Below are 27,125 nucleotides of genomic sequence, written 5' to 3'. Positions count from 1 at the left end.
GTGTATTAAAAATCAAACTACAAGTTATTTTTAAAAGTCGCTGAACGAATGTTGGTCAGTATGAGGAGTACAGCCTACGGTTTAATTTTTTGTTCATATTACAGGCCACACCCGGTATAAGTGAATGTGATTTCGATTTTTACTTTAATTAAAGATGTATTGAATGCCTTGCGGCCTGAATCGAACTTTATCGGATAAGTAGGTATGTCAGTGTCAAAAGTGACACTTCTTCAAACAAAAACGTCACTTTTGACATTGACATATTCGATCCATATACAGCCGTATTCGAACAATGAGATACGTCAAATACTAGATATTGAAACGATATGGATTAGATATGTCAGTGTCAAACAAGTGTCAAAATTGACATTTCTTCAAACAAAAGCGTCACTTTTGACACTTGTTTAATACTGACATATCTATTCCATATATTTTCAATATCTAGTATTTGACGTATCTCATTGTTCGAATACGGCTGATAGTAAGTTAAGACTATGACGGTTACGGTTTATGACATCGTCCGTATGATCGCGTACCGTGAGCACACCTTAGTTGTGTACGAGTATATCCAATATACATCATCATCATCATCATCATCTCAGCCATAAGACATCCACTGCTGAACATAGGCCTCCCCCTTGGACCTCCACTCGTACCGGTTGGAAGCGACCCACATCCAGCGTCTTCCGGCGGCCTTAACAAGGTCGTCTGTCCATCTTGTGGGTGGACGTCCTACGCTGCGCCGTCCGTGGTCTCCACTCGAGCACTTTTCGACCCCATCGGCCATCCAATATACATACTTCACTTTTACTTGACATTCAACATTTTCTCAAAAGTACCATTAAACTGCCGTATTCGAACTTCAAGATATTCACAAGAGACGACACGTACTAATAGATCCATTCTAGATACGTTATAGTTTAGATATCAACTAGTTGTCTTTTGCAGCGCAATTCGGGCAACCAATGTCACTTTTACGTTAGATAGAGTAAGATATATATTAGATGTGAATTGGATCTCTAAGTCATATCCTGTGGAAATCGTTCAAGAGTATCTCCAGAATCGCGCAAATGTCAAATTTGACAGGTTAGATCTTAAACATATCGTTATCGTATCTTGGTGATGACTAAAAGATATCTGGTAGATATCTATCTCAAAATCCGAATCGGGCTCATAATCAATAAAACGTGTTTCCCGTGATTATGGCCTGTTAATAAAACATGGAACAGAGCCACGCAGTGCCCGCGGAACGATTTGTGCAAATAAAATGAACTGTAAGTGCTGTTTGCGTACTTTTATGTGTTTTTCGAAAAACCGCTTTCGGAGCGTTCCACGGGCTGTCTCGTACAGTCAACAACAGAGCTATGAATACAGGCAAAGTGCCAAAAATATGTATACACGACCTTAATGTACGGGCAATAAAGTACTGTATACATATTTTTGACACTTTGCCTGTATTCATAGCTCTGTTGTTGACTGTACAAACGCATTTAATTTCCTGTGTTGCGACTTTTTTTCGGCATTTAAAGCAGGCGGTTATTTTTTTGTGCATATTTTTGACCATTTGTCATAGAAAAGGAAACTCTTATACCTGCAAATCTTCAGAAAATTTGCGTTTGTACGGGACAAACGGTAGACAATTTTATGGAATGCACCTGTACCAGAGTAGATCGTATGTCTTGCACCTGGAAATTAAATAATACAATAAATAAAAACAGCTCGTAATACAATAATTAAAAACAAACGAAGAGTTCGGGGAATGATTCTTCATTATTTCTGTTTATTTTTTAACACCTAAGTGCTGTGTATTTCCTAAGAAATAAAGAAAATTAATCTCCTAACCTAAGTACCCATTTATGATTTTTATAAGTGTAATATTATTTTCTCAAACATGCAATGAAATATTGATGTTATGTTCCTTATAATAGGCTGCGAAGTATGACGTTTCAGGTGCGGCTAGGACAAAAGGTCGTTAATGGAATTTCATACACATCTTGCAGGCCTAGGCCGGCAAAGTCCTCTTTTTTAATTTTCATTTCACAGATATCTGTGACACAGCATCGTGGCATTCATCCATAAAAAAAAACTAGAGGCAGTATTTGCTTTATGGCTCGTAATGACACTCTGCCACTACGCCTATAAAAAAAAAACAAAAAACAATGTTTGCTATAATTTGCAGTTTTATTTGTATAAAATCAACATGAACTTAATAAATAATACACTCTAACTTTATAATTTTAAATTATAAATTTAACTACACAAATAAAAACATTTAAAATATTTCATCTAAACGTTAGCGGTAAAAAGGTCTAGGTACTCAAACACGCGTAGTTATATTTTTTAAAATGTAATGGAGGTAAAGTTGAAAAATATTCATTCTGTTTTATTGGATTTATGGTGCGTTGTTGATTTTTTGACTTTAATATGAGTTCCGACGAAATAATGAAATTAATATTAATTGTAATCGTAGGTGTTGGAATTGGCGGCGTAAGCAGAATTGGTTTTAAATAACTTGCTGCCTCTGCCGCCAAGTCAAAGACGAAGTATGTATATGGTTGCTTATGGCAATTTTATTATTTGAGAAACTAAGAAAAATGGCTTACAGTTTATTAGAAACAGTTTTGTGGCATATTTTAAATGAATGTACCTACAAATTCGTCAACACTGTGGAAATTATACTTATTTACTCCATGCATAAAGCAACGATGTATGTGAAACATGATATCATCATGAAAGACTATGTAAACTTATGTGACGAAAACGACAGTCAGACGGATACAAGGCGAAAAAATTAAAGATACATGAAAATATACGGGTAGTAAAAATACACGACTCGTGTAAAACATACGCGTGATAATGATATAGGTACCGTGTTGGTTATATTTTGGGTGTAGTTTACTTTTCTTTTCTATTAATAAAACTTGGGTTTCGTGGATTTTTTATTTTATTTATTTCATTGCATGTTTGAGAAAAGCACTATACATACCTCGGCGGGAAATGGGGTTGCCCGCGCTCAGACCTATCCGTCTATATGTCTTCGGCCGGCAACCCCTTTCGTCCCGGCCTCTGTAGTAATGTACTATTTTAAATAAGGCAGCAGTGTGACACTGTGAATATAAAAAGTCAATAAGTAAACAAAAATAGGTAGACTAGTAATAGCTAGAAAAATAAATATTTCTTGTGACTTTTACTTTAAAATACTACTTAATATTTTAAACTTTCGCGTTTTAAATACATATTAACTCACATTATAGACGGGTCTAACGCGAATTATATTCAATTACCTTTATTTACCGACGTTTCGACACAGGTTTCACTGGTCGTGGTCGCGGCTGACTGATTGTCCCAGCAAAATGTCAAAACAGAGATTTGTGCATCTACCCGACGAAAAGTGTATGGAAAAGTTTGGGGTAGACATCACATTTTCAAACCACCCACCACACATAATGTTAATTATTGTCAATAGTCCGACACGCAACACTCACAATATCCACGCACCCGTCCGAAGATAGATCCTTTGGCTTTAGCTTCTGTATCACTGGTTCCCAAGTTGGCGATAAGTTGAAACCATCCTCCCTATTAAAATTCCTGGGGTGTTTCTTGATTTCAATTAAGTAAATAAAGGTAATTGAATATAATTCGCGTTAGACCCGTCTATAATGTGAGTTAATAAATACTACTTAGTCTTGATAAATAGAATAGAGTGATATTTAATTAAGTCTCTAGACGAAGGTTACAATAATGCATATTTTTATCTGAATTAAACAAAAAAATATCGAAATTATGAATTATATTTTTATAATCTATATTCGCTAACCGACATCGAACGTTGACTGGCGACATTTGCAAACAAAACTTATCAGTTATTCCACAACATAAAACGGGGATAAAACCCTTTCATTGCAACATAAATCCGTTCCTATAAATACCGGTTCAACCCTGCGCCTGCAGGTCATTGCACAGACAATTGCCGTCTGTATACGATAGCCCGCCATATTGATTTCATGAGCCGGTTGAAATTTAACCGAATTCTTGCATATCATGGTTAGATTAGTTATAGAATCACTGCTTTAAAATAGGTACTTACTGCCGTATTCGAACTTCAAGATATTCACAAGAGACGACATGTACTAAATAGATCCATTCTAGATACGTTATAGTTTAGATTTCAACTAGTTCTCTTCTGCAGCTCAATTCGGGCAACCAGTGTCACTTTTGCGTCAGGTAGTCTATTAGTTGTGAATTGGATCTCTAAGTCATATCTTGTTGAAATCGTTCAAGAGTACTTCAAGAATCGCATAAATGTCAAAGTTGACAGGTTAGATCTTAAACATATCGTTATCGTATCTTGGTGACGTCTAAAAGATATCTAGTAGATGTCTATTTCAAAATCCGAATCGCGGCCATACTGGGGTAAACGTAAATAGTCTAGGCTACATATTTATTTTTCACTACATTTGAATGATAAATATATAATAAAGTTCATTTGGATTTGATTTGTAATGTTTTATAGTTAACATTTTCCTCAAGATTCAAGTTTTGGTGTGGTGAAAAATTTTGTGTTGTTTAACCCTTGTGCCTTGAAACTCTCACAACGCTCATGATTCTGCTTTTCAAACCTCTCGCTACGCTCGTGTTCATGAATCCTTTCGCTTGTCGGGCATCAATGTTAGCACGAGGGGCTAACCCAACAACGCCCCTATCCAATGCCCAATCGCATGGCCATCGCTGGCCCAGCGCTGGGTCATCGTGTAGAGAAGCCATTAAATAATATTTTCCTTTATACTAACCATAAAATTAGTTGAGTATATTTTTACCTCTACTTAAACTACGATAATCAGTCAACATTCAAGGTATAACATAACTCATGTATGTTCGCAAATCCATTACATAACGTATGGCTAATATTACTAGTGACCGGACGTAATAGGTATAATTTTAGATTAGCCGCGGTGACCTTTACCCGACCTTGGATCGTATTAGCCACCATGCCGTGAAAATAGCCACACGCTGTAAGCTTTCTAAGCCCTATAAAGCTTTTATAAGCTTTTTCATGTTGGTTTTTATAATTGGATTGTAACTAAATATTTATTTTGTATTTAAATACATTATAGTACCGACCTAGTCCCACGGTAAGCTCAAGAAGGCTTTTGTTGAGGGTACTTGATGATGATATATAACTATATAATGTAGGGTGTGGCCTGTAATACGAGCAAAAAAATTAACTGTAGGCTGTACTCCTCATACTGACCAACATTTTTTCAGCAACTTTTAAACATAACTTGTGGTTTGATTTTTAATACACTTTAAAGTTTATTCTAAGACGCAATGTAATGCGAATTTTGTTATGTTTAAGGAGTGACAAGCAACGTCAATCACAATGATATGGCGTGGCGATGGCGTCCATTGATGATAATATTTATTTTATATGAAAAATAGGGAGTCTAAATACTTCATAATTTTTAAAAGTTGTTGAACAAAAGTGTCGCAGTTTGAGGAGTACAATCTATGTTTTAATTATTTGCTCGTGTTACAGGCCACACCCGGTATATGTGACGTTTCACGATATATGTCCTATTCATAATAAATATCCATAACTTAGGTAACTAATTATTTCAAGTGTTTATTACATGTACATGTATGTATTACCTATTACTGCCTACGAAGCTGAAGGTCCCGGGTTCGAATCCCGGTAAGGGCATTTATTTGTGTTTATCACGAATATTTTTTTCTGAGTTTGGGATGGAGCCTTTGAGGAGTTTGAGGAGAGATGGATTGGGATTACATGTATATAAGTATTTATATTTATGTGCCTTGTGGGCACTAGACAAGCCTTAATAGAGCTTACTGTGGGGCCAGGTCGATTTGTGTAAGATTTCTCATAATAATCCCTACTAATATTATAAATGTGAACTCTGTCTGTCTGACTATAGTTTGAGGCCCAGTCAAGGCTAATATAGGACAGTTTTTATTAATCATCATCCCGCCCTCGCCAGACAAAGAATGAAGGACTTTGCAGCAGGATACTTGGAACCAAAGGACTTTAAAACGCTACCCATGAGCTCCATCATCCGACACATGGATATGGTGGGAAAAGGTATTGAGTAGTTGACGGATCTTCGCTAGGGGGTAATTGCACAAAAGATCCCTATGGGTCGAAGTGTATCCGCAAGGGCCCCCGAAAACAATAAGATAAGATCAATCATCATCATTCCGCGCAAACGACGTCGCGGGCAAAAGCTAGTAATAAACATGTAACCATCATTACCTTGAACTATTTCCGACAGACAAGTCAGGATCGAGTCAGATCCGTCTTAGTTAGGGGTCCCTAAACTTGCGGTTCTTTCCCTAGCTGTGCGTCAAAGAATAAGCTGCTACTTTACGTGGGCCATACTAAAAGTTTCCGGATTCTGATATATAAAGTCGCCAGTCCAGGAATTATCAGTATGCCCTAATTATAACACACGTTTGAATCCCAGAAGAATTTGATGTAAGCTATGCACATGTCTTACTGATTAAGTAAAGTAAGGTAAACGTAGTGCTCGACATGCTAATGCCCAATAGATGACACCTTGCTGTCACCTCCATTGACAATGACTTAAGTGTCAAAATGACATGTAGGTACTGGGAGCGCGTCGAGCAACAGTACGTTTACATTATGCATTTCTGCTGAAGTAGATAATAAAATTTAAATAAATACTGTGGGACAATTAATCTTACATAAAACATTTAGGAAGCAAGTTGCTTGGGTAAGTAGGTATTGCAGTAGTGTAAGTTTTTCCAAAGTAGCTAATAATACATATATCTGTCGGCGGCCGATCGTAAGATCAGGCATATCGTGAAATTCCTAGGCATATCGTGAAACGTGAAAATCTTTGACTCGTTCCCTGAGTCGACGGAGCTACGCGGGGCTCCTATTTCTGGGCAGTTTGCTCTTCGGACATCTGAAGCAACCTAACGAACCTATCCTACCTATATATTGGTTTAATGTGACTATCGTCAAAACATCATACAGGAACATTACGATCTGTCTGATCTTACGATCGGCCGCCGACATATCCACTATTCCAAATTTTTCAAAATTAACCCGTTTTCGAAGCTTTACCCCAATGCAACAAGAAAATTTGAAATTGATATTATTTCATCTTTCCAGTCAACGCAAAATAAAATCAAATAAACTAAATAAATTAACTTCAAACCAACGAACACAATATAAGTTACTCAATTGATTAAATAAAACAAAAGCGAAACAAATTGCTATTATCCAGGCATTGAGCAATCAAAATTAGTAATCAATTAGTCAAGTGAAAAACGTCAGCTGTCCCGTCTATTCTCCTTTATCTTTGTAGATTGCCCACTAGCGAAGTTTTGATGTCTTCACAAAGTCTAGTACAGAATAGACAGCTACAGAGGGTCCTATTGTATATTAGGAATTGCTATTTTCTTCTCGTGTTTTTTTGTCAGATTTCGAAACGTGTTTGGTGAATAGATAGTTTTTTATTATGTTTAATATGTCCTAGTTTGTGTTCCTAAATAGGCTCTTCAAACTTACCAAATTTGATCAAAAACTGAGGAAAACTAAAGACGACAAAATAAAAATCGGTACATTAACACATTCAGTGCCGACGTTTTAGTAGCGCTACGCTCGTAGCCAATCCCAGCGTTTTCCCGCTTCATAGAGGAAAGCGACTACGAACAGAGAACCCGCCGTGGATTCCCGGCATTCAAAGGCAGACATGTTTTTTGGAGTAGCAGAGAGTTACATGTTGGGGGTGGTTAAAATAATAGTAAGGGTCCGATTCGGATTTTGTAATAGACATCTATTAGATATCTTTTAGACATCACCAAGATACGATAACCATATGTTTAAGATCTAACCTGTCAAATTTGACATTTGCGCGATTCTGGGGATACTCTTGAACGATTTCCACAGGATATGACTTAGAGATCCAATTCACATCTAATAGATATCTTACTCTATCTAACGTAAAAGTAACATTGGTTGCCCGAATTGCGCTGAAAAAGAGAACTAGTTGATATATAAACTATAACGTATCTAGAACGGATCTATTACGTGTCGTCTCTTGTCGATACATATATTGAAGTTCGAATACGGCAGTATGGCAAGTTACCCAACATTTATATTCAACACAACATTTAAGGTTTTCTCATTTCTTCTGAAACTACTTGTTCTTGTCGTTTTGATGAATTGGTTGTCATTTGAATGCGCGCCTTTTGTTCCACAGTGCTTTTACTTTTCCTGAATAGGTAATACTTCTTAGATTATAAAGTAAGTCTATCTAAGATAATGCTACGGTTTTAGTATAAATACTGTAATTTATAATAATTATATACATAAAGTGGAGTTACTTAAATCTTATATTTATATCAATTACTAGTTAAAATATATGTTCATTATTAATATAAAACAACCATCTAAACTTATAAAAATTAAGGTTCTCCGTCAAATCTGTCATATTTGTTTATATTATTTGCCATTTCTATTGAACTCCACTTTACTCTCCTCTTACAGACTTAAATTTAAAAAAATGTGCTTGAAGTTAATTCATATTCATTATTTGAATGAAGTTAAGCAGTGAGCTATCTGTCGCTGCGTATTCTGTGGCCCCGCCCGAAGATCTTCATTAATTACAGAACTTACAAAGAAAACGCTGAATCTCAAGACACTGATTGCCAATACTCCAATAGTGATCGACGTTCTACCTAATCATAAAGGGCGCACTAAAGTGAGGTAAATAGTTGGAAATTTCGCGTCAGTGAGCAATAGGAAAGTTCATAGACTAGGAATCCTCTAGACGGAGTTTAGAGTAATTATTTCATGAAACCGATGCTGCCAAAACTACCGTATATTTGTGGTACTTATAGGGGATAGCGCTACTATGCACAGACTGAATTTTATTATAATATATATAGGAAGAGGACTAATTTTCGATCCTAATGGGATAAAAAAAAGAGTTTTCCAGATCAAATTCATAACCTGTCATTACAATCAGAATTCGCTTCATGCTCGGTAGTAAATATCTCAGCTTGATTTGTTATAATTATATACTAAATGAAATGGACGTTAAATATAAATATTCTATATTCTACAGTTTAAATGTTAATAAAATGAATCGTCAGCGTAACAGGAAGCAAAGTCGATTTAACCACTTTTCCGCCATTAAAGCATCGCCATAAATCCTGAACGGGCTGTAAACATATCTTTACCAGATCGCCTTAGATTCGTTTGCGCCTCCAAATAGCAATGGCACTGATTACACACACTAGATAGGCCTGTCTGCCCTGCTTATGGCAGCTGCGTTTTTTCATGCAAGTACTGCATTTGCGATAAGCAGAAGGGGTAGTAACTGAAGGAAAATGCTTCAGTTTAGTTATGTTTTGAAATACTCAATGAGTTCGAAAAATTATATTATGACAGTGACGCTATTGCAACTTTAGGCCCGCGTGGTGAAATTTAAAACATAATATTAAGCTACAAATAGCTCATCAAAAATACATTTTTTTACTCTTTTAGCTATCCCAGCGCTTATTTAGCACATAGAAAATACTAATAAGTATAGGAATTAAGAGCGCGACCGTTAATTTCAGTTGACCTAAGTTTATAATCTGTGTTTCAATAAAATTATGAACAAATTTAAAGCTAAGGGAAAAATCATGGCCTGTTTTAGTACCTACTAAATGGCGTGTGTTGTAACTGAGTGATACTTTTTTTTACTTATTTATAATAACGGTACACCATAACAGTTGCCCAATGCAATATGTAGTGTAGCAAATAGTAATCTAGTAACATATAGGTACCAGACTTATAAAAAAATCAACTGTAAAATCACATGTTTACAGCGCCTATATTAGGACCTATACAATTTATAATGCGCCGTCTATAGATGCTAATCTATGCGCTTGGGAAACTGAATCGAATCAACAATTTAGGGTTATATTCGCTTGAAGTGGTGCGTTAAAAGTTACAAGTACTACTTAGTCAGGTTAACGAAGGGAGCAACGGAAAATAGTCTTTATTGGGCCGTTTGATTGGCAATTGTTATTGATTTCTCTGTGGCATTGAACGGTAGTTCGTTGTGAGATTGTCATGTCATGGATGTTAGGTAACGCTCAATAATCAATACTATTGCTATAAGAACTTACGGCGCGATTCGAGAAATGAATTAGAGATTAACTATATACGATATAGTAAAGATATGTAACGTCCCAGGGGTAAAGTTACCTATGGCGGTTGGCGCTTACGCTATTATTAACGTGGCTCCAATATTATTGCGGCGCTATGCGACGTAAGCGCCGGCCGCCATAAGGTACCTTTTTCCGTGGAACGTCACATATGTTCACTATTTCATATCTAGTGAATCTCTAATTCATTTCCCGAATCGCGGCGCCAGCCGCCATAATAAGGCACCTTTTTCAGTGGAATGTCACATATCTTTACTATTTCATATCTACTCGTAGTGTATCTCTTATTCATTTCCCGAATCGCGCCGTTAGCCTATTTTAATAACAGTTACGTCAAACCGGCAAACGTAGTGTAGGACGCCCTCCGACGGTGGGATGACGATCTGCGAAAGACTGCAGGCAGATGCTGGATGCGGCAAGCTGAGGACAGGGCGCTTTGGCGCTCTTTAGGAGGGCTATGTCCAGCAGTGGACTAATATAGCCTGATGATGATGATGATAATGATGATGATGATGATGATGATGATGATGGTGATGATAATGATGATGATGATGATGACGATGATGACGTCAAACCTCTTCAAATTACTTTACGGCCTAGGTTGAGTAGTTACAGCCTAACAAAAAAGAGTAGAAATTAAAAAGTGGCAATACTGTAGTGTCGTCCCGTTTTCTTTTAATATATTGATTTGAAAGGGACGACTACAGTATTGCCACTTTTTAATTGCTACTCTTCCTTGTCAGACTGTAAATGGAATTAGTATACAACGTGTACAAAAACAATCTTTAAATGCGTAGCTACAACCAGCTCCTTTAGTTTAAGTAGTTTCCCATTCCACTTTTTGAATTCAAATATTAACTATTTACTTGTTGTAATCTAGTAGTCCTTGTTAGTATCTATACCTAATGACGAAACGATTGACCTATGACACGATATTCTTACATTATATTTAAGTAAGTATTTACACAAAAATACGATATAAGTATATTTAAAAGAATACAGCTAATAGACTAGAGTAGAATAATTGCCAACAATAAACCGCCCACCATCCCATGAAATTTGCTTATACATCCGAAAAACAAAACGCCAACTGATTTCCAAAGCATAACAAAATTATCACATCCAAAAAGATTCAGTAATAACAAAAGGCGAAGTAAGAGACGTAAAAAGTCCATTATTATGCCTCATTTTAATGAAATTTCGCATAAATAGGCGAAGTTTAGAACAAAAGTAATATGCGTACTTTCCGGCAAAAAGTTAAATAGCGTATTAGGAATTCAATTTGTTTAATGTCCTCTTGTAGGGGGGTTGAGCGCGTGGAGCCTTTGCGATCGACATGCTGAGTTATCGGACCATTCCGACTGCGGGTTAATATTAAATTGCAGTACGTTCCAATATAATAAAAGTAATACGAGCAATATCACTAAGTATATAGTCAGTTTTCATCAAGAAAAAAAGCATTCTTCATTTGTTTATGCTGTCGTAAGTCAACCCTGAAATACGCCAATGTTCGAAAAAAGGGCGAAGCTAGCGACGGGTCCGTAATTCAGGTTTTATGGGGAACCCGGTAATTGCTATTAGTCATTCGGATTTGACAGCCCGGAGTTGAGCACGGTTCATTTTTAGTTTCGTGACCAATCGACGGTGAAAGGAGAATGGACGACCTTTTTAACCTGGTTTTGCTATTCTTTTTTTGTGTTTTTGATTGTCTGAAGAGTGGGGTAATGAAAGAAGCAGAGAGTCGACAGTCCTGTTTATTAATTTGTGTTACTTTGTGGGATTAAGGATGACTCACGTTAGACCGGGCCGTGTCCGGGCCGGAGCTTCTGGCGCATCTTTTTCTATGGAAAGCATAACGTGTAATGTCATAGAAAAGTAAGCCCCGGAAGCTCCGGCCCGGACTCGGCCCGGTCTAACGTGAGTCATCGATATTCTTGCATCTGCATGGTCTCGTACGATTGTGTATCTGTGTGTTCAAGGCTGCCATGCCACTGAGGTAAAGATGAGCGGAGATGAGAGAAACGTGCGGGAATCAGCCAATAGAATTGGTTCTCTCCTCCGCTCCGCTGGATTAGAATTGGTTCCTCTCCTCCCATTTCCACCTCACTGGAAAGGCAGCCTAAATTGGGTAAAAAAGAGAATAAATCAATAAAATCATCTTGGAGTGATTGCGTGGGAGAAAATTAAGAAGTATGAAACAATTTGAAACAAAACGAGCGTAGGAGCGAATGAAAGATTATGAGTATTATGACAGATTTAAATTTCCTTTTTTTACACTTGGCCTTTTATGCTCAATCCAACGTTGACCTTTTCCAGGAGAATATTTATAAATTAACTATACACCGTGTTTAAATGTCAATTATGTACGCGTAAACGAAACATATCATACACAAGGTATATTCAACTGTAGTAGTGTAATGTGAATACTGATGAAGACGAGCGATGTTTGGGAGGAAGGGGAAGAGACGGCGATGAGGGTAATGTGGGTGCTGCTGGTGGTGGGGATGGTGGGGGGAGTGGGGGGCAGCGAGTTCCCGGAGAGGGAGTGCTGCGACCCGGTCTACCCGCCGAACACAGCGACGACCGCGGCGGCGCCGGTCACGGTTCCCGTCAGCAAGGCAGCTGGTAAGTTGTATCTTTATTTTTGAAGTGGAAACTTCTTTAGCGGCGCTGTGCACTTTTTGTGATGGGAAAAAGTGTTTAACTCGCGAGAGCGTAAGACGGACACGTGACCTGATCAAAAAACTGTTACAATGTCATTGAGTTTTCACTTCTGCCGGCACTCCCGGAGTGCAACCCGTTTTTTTTTAATCAGCACAGATATGATGGTAGTGTCTACGTGACAGCATGATCGATTAAATGGTATCATGTTCAATCACGCTCTGTTAAAATGTGACGGATATTTTTTCACGTGGATAAAGCCATCAATAATAGGCCTGCTGGTCATGAAAGCGAAATCCTTTAACACGATGGAAGATATAACTGATATAAGATATCAAGTCCAAAGCGAGTGTTTATATTAGGTAGGTATATATGTTATTTCTTTTTTGTAACCTGTGTCGTGATGGTTTCACCTTATGGTATTACCTATGATTGGATGTTTGTTTTGTATAATTTTTTTTTCTGTGTTTATGCTTACGAATAAATTACACCGTGTTTTTATTGAATTACGTTAACTTCGATGCATTGTTATGGTTAAATACTTATAACGTATTGTACCTAACTGGCATCAAAACATCAATTGTTTTCAATAAAATAAGTACAAAATACAATCTCAAAAGCGAGTTTAACCGACATTTTCCGGAAAAATCAAAAGCCGGTTGAACGTTAGTATTTAATATAGCGGAAGCAGTTATAAAGTTGACCCAAAAATTTTTTATTAAGCTATGAGCTTCATCACATATGTTCCTTGAGTAATTCTAAGCATTTCAAGCCTGGGAGGCAATAAGAAATGTGTGTCTACTCGGATTTGTAATGGATTCAAACTTTCAATCCCTTTTTAACCCTGTTAGGGGATGAATTTTACAAAACGCTGAAATTACTTTTCCTGTCTTTTAATAATATCCCCAAATACAAAGATTCAAGTCCCGCGTTCGAAAAATTTTTTGATATCCATACAAACTTTCAACCCCTTTTTCACCACCTTAGGGGATGAATTTTCAAAAACGCTGAAATTAGTTTTCTTTTATTTTAATAATATATCGTTTTACGAAGTTTCAAATTCCTAGCTTAAAATAAAACTTGAACCCCATACAAACTTTCATCCCCTTTTTAACCCTCTTAGGGGTTGAATTTCTCAAAATTGCTTCTCATCTCTTGTACACTTTATAAATGTAGTCTAGTGTGCAAATTTCAACTTTCTATCTTTTGTAGTTTCGGCTCCGGGTAGCAAAAATCTCCAACCAAATTTTTCACCTTTTTACGTTTTTCTTGTAAAATTACTATGAAACTGAAAAAAACAAATATCAGCAATGAATTCTACGTCTTTGGTTTATACGAAAATGATACCAAACTTGCCCTAGTATCCACCAAGATCAGAATAGATTTTTTTTAAAGATGACCGGTGGCGGCCCTCTTTGTACCCCACCCTCCCCCTCACTCTAGGCTAGAAATGCTTAGAATTACTCAAATATCAGATGTGATGAAGCTCATAGCTTAATAAAAAATTTTTGGGTCATGTATGGCAGCGTTACATAACTGACTCCAGTAATAGAACATATTTGTATATAAATGTTTATAGAAAATATATTTCCTATTCTTGTGTATTAAGGTAGCCCGCAAACAAAGAATCTTTGTACCGTCGAGTAAATAGTGTTAGGGGAGATGTTTGAAGTCGGGCACGGGCCAAATAGACAAGTGGGGAATATCGGGAATGTTGTCCCGCGGGACGCGGCCCGCGTAGGCTTATCAATCTTATCATTTTGTTTCGGGATCTATTGCTGGTATTGTTTCGTTTTGACGGATGCGACACGGGGACGACCATTGTGGTCGTATGGATAAAATAATTGTCTCTCTATCGCATTGATATGTAAGAGTGATAGAGAGGCAGTTGTTCGGAACTGTCAAATTTTGCGTTTAACTGACAGGCCGATATTATCAGGCGAACTGATAATCAGTGGGCCCTTTAAAACCTGGACACGGTGATTCGCCCGGACCAGTGAGTTAAAGATCTTGAAGATTGTGGCCCCATTTTATAAATCTATAAGTTTATTGTGCGTTTGATACGTTCTTAACCAATGGCACGCAGCGTTTTATAAATGCGCCTTAGCAAATATTTACACATGATTGTTTAGCAAATTCACTCTGTTACGAACATATCAAATTGTTCTTTTTAAGCATAAGTTCGTTGTGACAGAGGAGAGTTGTGACGACATCGTCGATTTTTTGGAATCTATTAACTAGAAACTAGGTCGCAACAGTGTGCGTTTGTTAGCTCGTAACTTGAACTAACAAACGCGCGCTATTGCGACCTAGTTTCTAGTTAATAGATTCCAAAAAATCGACGATGTCACAACTCTCCTCTGTCACAACTCCCCTCGGTCTTCCTATCCTTGTCGAAACGACCGTTTGTCTTGGACTTAACTGCTGCTAGACAGAAAACGTTACATATTGGTATTACCATCAATCACACTTTAGCAGAGTTGCATCCATGCAAAGTTTACTAACTACTCGCCTTTACGCCAAAAATACAGATTCTAACCATACTTACGACGGTTGAGAAAAACAATCACGTCGTATCGTATAAAATTCCTTAATAAGCCCGAGCGAATCCTGTCAATCCCAAGATTGCAGAATTCCCTATCCCCAGCCGTGGGCGGCGTGGGCAATCTACCAAATTCCATAAATATCCCTAACTTTGCCAAACTCCTACTGGCTCCCACAAACTGTTCTTACAAAAATAAACCTTAATTTGTTTGAACCAAGTTAATTTCAGAGTAAACGATGGATCTCAAATGCTTGTGTATTTGAGAGTTATTGTTAGATTTCATTCATTAAATAAGTATAAAATTAGAGTTACATTTAAGTGTTTGGAATGAGTGGGAAGTTTCTGCTGGAGACTGTTTGGGAAAGATTTGCTTTAAATAATTAATAAAAAAAAAAAATTTAGATAATAATTAATAAGGTCAGCCAGAACAATTGCAATTATAAGGCAAATGCAAACTTAAAAATGCAAGAAATGAGTCTACAGTAGAGCCACTATACCATGGGCGAATTATCTTTTATGACACTGGCGAAAGTGTGTAATGTACCGTGAACAAGTGGTCCCATAGTTGTTATTTTGCCCTGGCTGACCTTAAATATGTATCATTTCAAGATTCATCTTTGTGCAAACGTTTACAAAAGTAATTACAATCAAAGGCGATCTTCCAAAAATATGTCGACTAAGGTGACGCAGTTGAAAGCTCTAATATTTGCCATATTACGAACAATATTTTTAAAATTACTTGTATAATTTATTAGTATTCTCCTACCTACTTCCCAAGCTTGGAAAGTCGCCCTAGATTGGTTGTTCAACTAGATTTTCATCGACATGTTCAAAACAAGCATATTAGGACTAGTCACTTAGTCAGATCAGTCTGATAATACCCAGCCGTAACTCATTTCAACTTGGTTTTCAATGGCTCAATGGCAGTAGTATGTTGTGCGGGGTACAGAGTAAAATTTCTACATTTCCTACTAAAACGCCTTTAAAGGATGACTCACGCTAGACCGGACCGTGCCCGGGCCGAGGCGTCCGACATGTCATTTTCTATGACAGCTGATCGGTGATCACGTGGTTCCATGGAAGCGAAGCGAACCCAGGCGTGGCTCACTCCGCGATTTCGTCGCTTTGCTACAGGTAGCTACAAGTACATCCGTTCCACATACCATAGCCATAAGCCGCGCGCGGCGCTGTCGCCACCTAGCGGCCATATCTGTCCTGATCGTAACAGACGCGTTTTATTAGAGAGCGAGTCTTCTGTACTATTATTACTATTATTTATTCTGTGGCGAAGCTCCGAAAGCTCCGGGCCGGCCACTGTGCATCATTCTTTCGGCATTACCACATTAGCTATGCAAAAAAATAAAACATTCTTGCGGGCGAGATGAACATAAACCACACGGGGGTTGTCGTATTTTACGAACGTTCCCGTGGGGATGTCCGTCTGTGCAAACACGCCTGATCCATCTTGCAATTAGTTGACAAGGGCAGCATTCGACACGACATTGAAAGTTCGTAATATGACTATGTACATGGTCTCGAAGTTATGCGACTTACCTATACCGGGTGTGGCCTGTAATAAGAGCAAAAAATTAAACTGTAGGTTGTACTCCTCATACTGGCCAACATTTGTTCAGCGACTTTTAAAAATAACTTGTGGTTTGATTTTTAACACACTTTAAAGTTTATTCTAAGACGCAATGTATTGCGAATTTTGTTATGTTTAAGGCGTGACAAGCAACGTCAATCACAATGATGTGGCGTGGCGATGGCGTCCATTGAAGACAATATTTATTTTGTATGAAAAATAGTGAGTCTAAATACTTCATAATTTTTAAAAGTTGTTGAACAAAAGCGTCACCGTTTGAGGAGTACAATCTATGTTTTCATTATTTGCTCGTGTTACAAGCCACACCCGGTATAGCTCCGTCCTTAAGCAATTCAGTTTAGGTCCTAAACAGAATCGCAATAAGGTGATCATGGTAAGCACCCTCAGGTATCTAAAATGGTCAAAATGAAATGAGTGATAAAATGTGGAATGACTTGCCTCCTGAGGTATTTCCTTTGCGCTACGACATGGGGTTCTTCAAGAAGCGGGTATTTAGGGTTCTCAAGGCTCGGCAACGCTTAAGTGGCTCCTGTGATGTTGCTTATGTCCATGGGCGACGATGACCGACTTCCCATCAGGCGGCTCGCCGTCTGCTCGTTTGCTGATTATTACATAAAAAAAAATTAACGGCAGTAAAGGTTGACTCACACTAGAAAGGGCCGGGGCCGGGCCGGAGCTTCCAGTGCTTATTTTTTCTATGGAAAGCATCACGTAATCACCGATCAGCCGTCATAGAAAATGACTTGCATGAATCATCCTGCGGCGACGAACTTCACTCATTTTATGAAGGATTTTTAGGACATACGGTAAAATACTGCACATAGGAAACTCTATCTAGTTATCAAACGATCATATATCGAAATCTGAAGAAAAAGAAATCGACGAAAAAATAAAATTCACATATTTACTCACATTTATAGACGGGTCTATCGCGAATTTACCGGGAATTTGACGGGTCGAATTCGCGATAGACCCGACCCGTCTGTGAGTTAATATGTGTTCAAAATGCGAAAATTTTAAATATTAAAATAAAAATCAGCTCAATAAGAATTCTCAGAAATTACCAACTTAAACAAATCTAAACCTACCTACTAAATATTCTTCTACCAATCCTGTCTTCCCTATATTCACAATGCAAACTATGCACACAGTTATAATGAGTCCAAGTGTACTTCGCAAGTCGCAAGTCACGATCAACTCGAGCTGTCAGCGAGTAATTAATGCTGACTGTACCACAACTTTACCACGTTATGCATAACAACTGAATGTGCACGTATACTCATTCGATTCTATACCCTATTCTTGAGCAATAAAGTTGGTTTTTGAGCTAGTTTCGAATGTACTTACGGTTATGTTGAGCGTGGCAGAACTTTTAGGGTTGGCAGTAAATATGTGATGAGGTTTTTTGTCTGGTCACGTAGAGCTGCTGAGACCTGATGACCATGATGTAGGGTTGTGGCACGGGAGGTTTTCTTTTGTTTTTCTTTTGGTATACCTTCTTTTATGTCTGTAGCGATTTAAAACAATTCCCCATACAGGGTACTGTTTAGTATGTGGAATCTATAAAGTATTTGGAAGTTGTTATTTTAACCCTATTTATGCAGAAAAAGAGGACAATATAATTATATTTCTAGTATAAATATATTTTGTGGTTTTTAGTGGGAGGAAAATACAAAAATGATACTGGGGTAGGTATATCTTAAAGTTCGAATCAGGCCGAATGACTGTTAAAACCAAAAGTGACCTAACCGTTCACGTTGTAGGGTAAAAGAGGTCGAACTAGAAAAAACGCAGAACAAACGCATGCACGTTAGTCGCAGGTGCGCATATCATCAAAAAGCTGCTTGTGAAAACGTTTCGATTTGAAATAATTGCAGCTGCGCTGCCCGCCGCAAACAATACTTTAAAATGGCCGCGATACGGAGAACATTCGACGTGAGCGGGTAGGGCTCCAGTGTTAGCGAATATTTGCTAATGAAATCGCTGTTAATGAAAGTCTACACACAGTAGTTTTGTAAAGGATCATGCCGAATTTGGCCTACGATTCGATAAGCATGCTATATAAACGATAAATTTAATCATATTTCTTACATTCTCGTACATATATTAGATTCCAACGGACACTTCTTAGTAAAGAAAATAAATTAAAAAGTAATTAAACCAAATCAACACATCCCACGCCATTACATAGAATCAATGACATTTCATAAATGGAGATCCAGAGCCAAACAAAAAAGTATGGCAGCAAAATACTTTTCTACGATGTTTCTGTTGATGCTAATAACGCTCACTTCAAAGGAAAACATTCATACCACTAACAACATAATGTTTTAAGCACTAAGTATCAAAATTGCAAAAAGAACTGCGATACAGTAAAAACTTTTTATTCCAATGACTTTAATTGTAACATACCCAAATGACTTACGTCAAAAGTGAATAACGAACGAATATGGAACGAATAGAGTCGCTATGGATTATGTTTTCATATTAATTATTATATATTTATTTGATAGTATTGCATGAAATATAGAAGAGTACCAATTTACAATTAGCTTTCACCGGATTTCCCCACTGAATTCGTTTTTTACTTCTTTAAAATTGAATAATTTTTTTAATAAAACCTTATTCGATATCAGGGTATGAATAACACTAAAATAGATTAAAACCTAAAAAATACGTTAAAATAAAGGGAAAATATATATCTATCTTTTTTTTATAAATTACCTATATGATAAACCTACAAAATAGGAATTCTAACTTCTTTGAAATAAATTAAGTTTATTATTTGAAGTTTACTATTAAGTGCCTTTTAGGCAAACATTTGTTTTTGAAACATCTTTTTTGGAATGAATTACTTATAGAATTTATTATAACAATCCTGTGATTATTACTGTAAGTAAATATGTTTACTGAAGTGATTGGTTTTGACATTTGATGCTATAACAATGTTTACTATAAAACAGCTCTAGCCGTTATAGTCTATACCAGTTCGCATGCTATGTCTTATTAATTTAAGGATATAATATTAATTATGTTTTTTTATTTAAAAAAAATGTATTATCCTAATACCATCTCATTCGATTTTTGTTCCTTGACAGCCTTTAAACGCCCAATATCATCGATATGTTTACACTATTTATAGCACCTTATTTCCTTGTAATAAGGCATAATAATATTTAACATGGCCCGATACAGGGCACAATTCCTAACCTCAAAATCGTAGAGAAATTCCGCTTTTATAATGATCTGTGAAGTGTCCGTGAATTTCTAATAACTATCGCGACTTTAATTTCATGTTTGGAGCCTAACAATATAGCACGCATGTTTAGCGAGTGTTAGGCCAAACTTGGGAGCGGAACATCATCCTTTTTGCATTGTCTTGATACGCTAGATAGCGATCACACGCGCCCCTCCAACTAAGCGGGTAGCCAACATGCCAATCACTTACGCTTCGTAGCGATCGAACCGCAACTGTCACTGTCGCACTAATATCGAAGAGTGATAGAGAGACACAAGGCATTTCGTTGTCGTAGCGATAGCGATTGTCACCTTGGCTAGGCCGGCTGGTTTTACTCGATGGCCTCATCTACCTCTATATGCATATGCGCATTCACATCTGTAGTAGGTATGCATTGAGATGCGGTATTTGAAGCGAGAGACTTTGGGAAGTGCAACGTTATTAAGGAAGATCACCCACTACTCTACTTAATGAACTACGTGAACTACAATCGAGAAGGATTTAAAAGCCTAAAAATAAATTAATATTTATGTATGTATAGCGTGATCTACATCGTTAGGCTAATTTTATTTTTACTGCCGGTACTATAAAAGAAGAATAAATATTTGTGATGAATCCGCTAGGTACCTACAGAAACAACGAAACAGTCGCTCCTGAGCCGTCTCAACCAAATTAAAATACCTATTCGTCAAAAATTGGCCATTTTAACAAATAGCGTGTCGCGTGTCTGCCGCACTGGCACCCCGCCCTTATCGCTCGCCATCGGCCTATGTTTATGGCCGCAAATGCCCGCTATTACCTGCCGGGACTGGACGCTGAAACCCCCGAACTTAATATTTCCTTTTTATGGGGACTGGGATAATTTTTATTAAAAATATTTTGTGACTCAGATCTTGAAAGGTAACCAATTCTTTTATGACTAATTTAAAAACTAAAATTGTATTTTTAAACGCTATCAATTTAGAAATAAGTAAGTAACAGGTGCATAAAAACTTTTCGGTTTTTCTTATTTTTTATGTATTTATTAAATGAAAATAAGTTCGCATTAGTATGTACCTATGTACCTACATTAATTATATTTTTCTGTTTTGTAATTATGTTTGTGCAATCTTAGGTAAAATCTAAAAATAATCACATCTGTTTATTTATAAATAAACTTACGTCTACAAAAATTTTAAGTGTTACGCAAAAATAAATTAGACTTTTATTGATTAGATTTTTCTAAAGGTGAAATAGGTAATATGATAGGTAAGACAACTCTAAAAAAGTAGGTAAGTTAAGTTTTATTTCCCAGCTTACGTCAAATTCAAAATATATTAATTTCAAGAAATTTACGTTCCAAGAGAAACGGTACAATGATCCTCACACTAGGCTCAGCCTCTAATGGAATCTCAAAGAAATATAGAAATTTCACGGCTTTTATTTTGACAAAACAACCACTTTGTGAAAACAACATGGTGAGCTAGATAAAATAAATACAAAAATCTACCGTTCAATTTATTTTGAGTGTATCACAACAAAGAAAGTAATATTTTTTAACTAGCGTTTTTCATGTCACAGACTTTTATGGCGACTATTTCACAGCACAGTCACAATTTTTTATCGATTTAAAAAAGATTTAGAAGGTTTTAGCTTTATTTATTTACTTATTTAAAATCTTTACTCTTGGGTTTATCCGTGGATTTTGAAAGTATCTCAACTTCATCAGATTTTAAAATGTTGATACCTTTGATGAAATAGAGACAAACCCCCTTATTCATAAACGCGCTACAAACCTCAATTAGATGATAATTGTTTGTCTTTATCTGTCATTTTGCCTCATGTATTTGTAGGAAAGGGATAAAACAAAATTTAACTAAATCGGGCCCGTAAAGTTTTATGAATATGGGACTAAGTTTGTTTTTACAGAGGCTCAAATACAACCATAATGATTAATGTATTTCAAATGTTCTATAGAATCCCTCTTAATCCGTTTTTACCCGTTTTCCCCCATTTACCAATCTTGACATTTTTGATGTTTTTTTTTCTACTGAACCAAACACTTTTTCCTACTGGATAATGAATAATTTTTTGCAGCGCTTCCACCAATAGGTCCTAATCATAATCACACTCTATAATAATGATAACGGATTACTTCATGTAGATATATCCTTACGAAGTGACCCGTTTTCAATGCTCCTGAGCATAGTCCCGTGATTGCCCCGCCACTTTCTATTATGACAACGATACTCCCGTACATTTTATTAAATTTATGCAAGTCGAAACAAAACGATATCGTAAGAACGGAGTCTCTGCTCAATGATGCTAATGTAATTTCATCACTAACAATATGACATAAAGTTGAATATCATGTGACAATATAGAAAGTGTTTTTGACAGAATACGTATAAGTCCGCCCTTCAGTCTAGACGCTATAAATTATGTAAATGAACAAGTCAAGCTTAGGAGAGATGATTTTTATGTAAATTTTTTGTTCAATTTTCTAAAGGTTTTTTTCAAAGCAGAAATCTTTTGACGCTAAGTACTTTTCTGAGAGTTTTCGTGATGGACTTGAAAGCTTATTTTTCGAGATATTTGGTAAAGTAAAAGGTAGAAATGGGTTTTTTCTATACGTTGTAAAGTGACATTCCTAAATATTTAATAAGGACACTTTATGCTGCTATTAGGCGATGTATATGAAACATATTATCCATCCTTTTGTGACCTTTAAATTAAATTTCACATTTATCACTTTTAAATTTAATGACTACCTTTGTAACATTAAATATATGTTGATCCACTCCAACTTTAATACTTAGTTACATTTTTATTTTACATTTCTACAAATGTCTGATATATTGATATCAACTGGGCTGTACGCTTGTTTGCCACCGATGTGGTATAAAAAATCTACGTACGCAAACTAATCTCAGTAAAAATCAAATATTTAATTAATTAAATTTGAATAATGAAATTAGATTTTAAAACTAAAACTGAATTAAAATTACCAACTATATAATTACCTATAAAACTAGTAGGACTTAATTGAAAAAAAAACCTAGCCGTTAGTTTGTGTAATAATAGATTATTTTTTAATAACTAGGTAAAATTAGAAGCTAGGCACCCTCGCCCTATTAATTATCTAACGAAGCAAGGGGGACTACATTATTTTAGTTTTTTGCTTTTTTCATAGCCTTATTATAGGTATATTTATCTACAATAAACGTGATATTAAAAATATTTAAGGAATTTAAATCAGGTAAGGAAAAAATGTGAAAGACTGAAATATTCATGCACTTAACTATGTTTGCCGTTTTGCTATCTGAAGGTTGTCTGGAAGAGATCGCTGTTTAGCGATAAGTCCGCCTTTTGTTACCTACTCCGTTAAACTCTAATGTATTCTCTGCAACTTTTATTATGTAGTGTGCAATAAAGTATTTTATTATTATTCCTATTCCTGCAGATATTCAACCCGCGTTCCATTTTTGCACAAATGTCACAGCAACATTTTATTTAATACAAAGTTAAATTATTTATAGCAGCTTTATATTATTTAAAATAAAAAATAAATCAGGTTATACCGGATCTCTAATGTATATTTAACCTTTACAAATCCGTGACTAAAATATAGCAAAATATAAGCACCGATAAACCCAAATAAATTCTAAATTATTACGAACAAAATGGCGTCTATCATTTAAACGAAAACCTTAAAAAGTTATCAATGAAATTAGCAAACAATTTCCAAACACTTTTGGTAACTATCTGCTTTCTTGGCGTGAAAAGTTTGGTTCGTAAATAGTTTACGAAAAAAAGCTAAATTAAATGTTTAACGAGTTCACAAAAGCGATGAACTTTAGTATGGCGGAGGCACGCGATGTTACGCGGAGGATCCATTAACTTGACGTAGAGAAAAACAGAGTGATCAGTAGGAAGAAAACGCTAAGTTGATTATCTTATTACTACTCTCTTTTCACACTAGATACCAGCGCCGTTCCCACCTTCGTTACCGGGCACGGCATTCTCCTGCCAGATATGCGGTCGCGGCTGCTGCTCTCGCATTTGACTTACTAGTCATTGCGAAAGTGCCGCACTCATTTTATTGATATTACAGGCCAATGATGATGATGAATTTCTTATTAGTAAATATAATGAATGTCTGTTTGTGGAGACTGGTCTGTTTAAGCTAACACGAGCTATTATACTTACAATTACCTAGTAACTTTATTTTTATTAATTAATTACAGTGAGACGCCTCATTCTGTTCTCGTATATTTCTTTTCTCTTAATGAATGTATTAATTATACAGGATATTGACTCTTGGAGACCCTATACATCTCTAAGGATAACTTGATAAACTATATAATCTTATAATTCTGACACCTAGAGACATTTACACCTCTAAATATTATAGATTTTTTTTGTGTGTTTTGTATCTGTATTTTGTATGTAATTCGACATTAAGAAACCTCTTAGTAATTGTAATACGATAGATTGAATTGTTAGTTTTATTTTATAAAATTGTTGATGTTATTAATTATTATTTTTGCTTGTATGTAAATTTAATGTTGACGTGTAAAAGTGCCCTTGTGACCTATTTGCTGAATAAATTTTGATGTTTGTTTGGTGATGTTTGATAAGCCCTTCCCAGACAATGAACGAATTTGGAGCAAGCTATCTGGAACCAAAGGAATTCAAAGCACTACCCATGAGCTCCATCATCCGACACATTGCCATGGTCAAAAAAGAAAAGGAAATTATTATAGGATAGGATTTGCGTATCTACATTCTCAGATTGGTAAAATTACAACATTATTACCTACCTAGCAATCATAATGCTACAACATAAGCCTAATTTAGCTTACTGTGGTACTAGATTGATCTGTGTAACATATTGTCCACTGTTTATTCATTTATTTTCTAATGTTATTAAAATAATATTATTAATATTTATTAAATCTCTAATTAAAATGTACTATAGAGCTAAACATGTTGTAAACATTCTGACGTTTTTGTTAATTATTATATTAGCTGCGCTATTCAACTTCTGTGTAAAATGAAGTCAACGCGCTTACACAAACGTACTAATTTCGTTTATGTATCACCAACTGAAGGCTGTGGTACTTCCAAATGGAACGTTTAAATTTCAGATTGGTATCTGTGATTTGTCGAGTAATAATTGAAGCGGCCTTTTACTTTCAGTTTAGTGATTTGATATTTTATTTCATTTCTCTTTTGTTGTTCGTTTGTACAATTTAAGTAATCAATAACATTTGAATGTGGACAACAACACATGGATATTTGTAAAATAACTTTTGTATGCCCGAAATGGGCAAGCTGATCGACTTCTGTGATTTATAAGACCTATGTTAACACAGCTTTGATCATAAAGTAATCTTATCTTAACTTTACTTATCTTAAAATTAGCCGATTTGTTGTTTGTTGTTGTTTTTATCTGTCATTTTGACTTGTGTATTTGTAAGAAAGGGATAAAACATCACTAATTCAGGCCGGTAAAGTTTTATGAATAAGGCAATTAGTCCTCGGTAATTAGTTGTCGAATCAGATAACCAAAACATATACCGGGTGTGGCCTATAACATGAGCAAATAATTAAAACATAGATTGTACTCCTCAAACGGTGACACTTTTGTTCAACAACTTTTAAAAAATATGAAGTATTTAGACTCCCTATTTTTCATACAAAATAAATATTATCTTCAATTGACACCATCGCCACACCATATCATTGTGATTGACGTTGCTTGTCACGTCATAACAAAATTCGCAATACATTGCGTCTTAGAATAGACTTTAAAGTGTATTAAAAATCAAACCACTAGTTATTTTTTAAAGTCGCTGAACGAATGTTGGTCAGTATGAGGAATACAGCCTATGGTTTAATTTTTTGCTCATATTACAGGCCACACCCGGTATTACACATAATGTATTATATTAGTAAGCATATAAAGAAAGATAAAACTCCAAGTTGTAGAGTTGAGGCATAAGTTAATTTCAATACAAGATAAGGGCCGGGAATTTCTAACAAACTTCATGATATCGAGTGGGAAACTTTAAGGTCCTATCTATCGGTACGCTATGAATCTATAGGTAACTTGACTTTCATGATATGGGCTTGGGTTTTTTGGTTGCAATCTTGTTAAATACAATACAAAACAAAACTTGTTAAACTCTTTATTGCACACCTCATATAGTTTACAATAAATTTTTCACCTCAGCAGCTCGAACAACGGTACTTTGCTTCTTAAAAACAGTGAGCAAAATGCGATTTTGCTCACTGAGTCATTTTGTCTCACTCAGTGAGCAAAATCGCATTTTGCTCACTGAGAGAGACAAAATGAGTGAGCAAAATCGCATTTTGCTCACTGAGTGAGACAAAATGTCATTCAAGTGACCTTTATAGTCAAATGTCATTTCAACATGCGGGGTCTAATACAAGTTCGATATACTTGGGTTCTATTATCTCTGTCCCTGTAGGTATGTTCTCACTGCTTAGGGTGAAAAATTTTGTGTACTTCACGAGATCAAAGTTATTTACATCTCGTGCGCTTTTGACTCCCTTACTACGCTCAAGATTCTAAATTAGATTCACTCGCTACGCTCGTGAATCTATTATAGAATCTTTCGCTTGCACGGGACTCAAAATAAGCACTCGAAGAAATATCAAACTTTGATCTCTTGTTGTACAAATAACTATAATGTAAAGTAATATAAACAGAGATAATTATATAGAGCTAAAGGAGACGAAAAATAAAGTGAGCCGAACTTGTTCGAGAGATTGGATCAACCTTAACGGCACGGCCACAACATTGAGCGCCTTGCGGCGGCGGCAGCGATAACCATAGGTTGGAGCAAGGCACAGCGATCGGACCT

General features: G+C 36.1%; 1 protein-coding gene across 1 annotated transcript in view; it reads left to right on the top strand.

The window, feature by feature from the left end:
• LOC134675463 (uncharacterized) overlaps positions 1-27,125 on the top strand; it is a 372,967-nt gene that overhangs the window by 2,670 nt on the left and 343,172 nt on the right. The window contains exon 2 of the mRNA XM_063533732.1: positions 12,520-12,828. Coding sequence (XP_063389802.1) covers positions 12,633-12,828 — 196 coding nt within the window. The 5' untranslated portion in view covers positions 12,520-12,632. The remainder of the gene's footprint in view (positions 1-12,519; positions 12,829-27,125) is intronic.

Source organism: Cydia fagiglandana, chromosome 22, assembly GCF_963556715.1.
Source record: "Cydia fagiglandana chromosome 22, ilCydFagi1.1, whole genome shotgun sequence".
Classification (NCBI taxonomy): domain Eukaryota; kingdom Metazoa; phylum Arthropoda; class Insecta; order Lepidoptera; family Tortricidae; genus Cydia; species Cydia fagiglandana.
The sequence above is the reverse complement of the archived record's forward strand: the minus strand, read 5'-3'. Positions and strand labels throughout refer to the sequence as shown.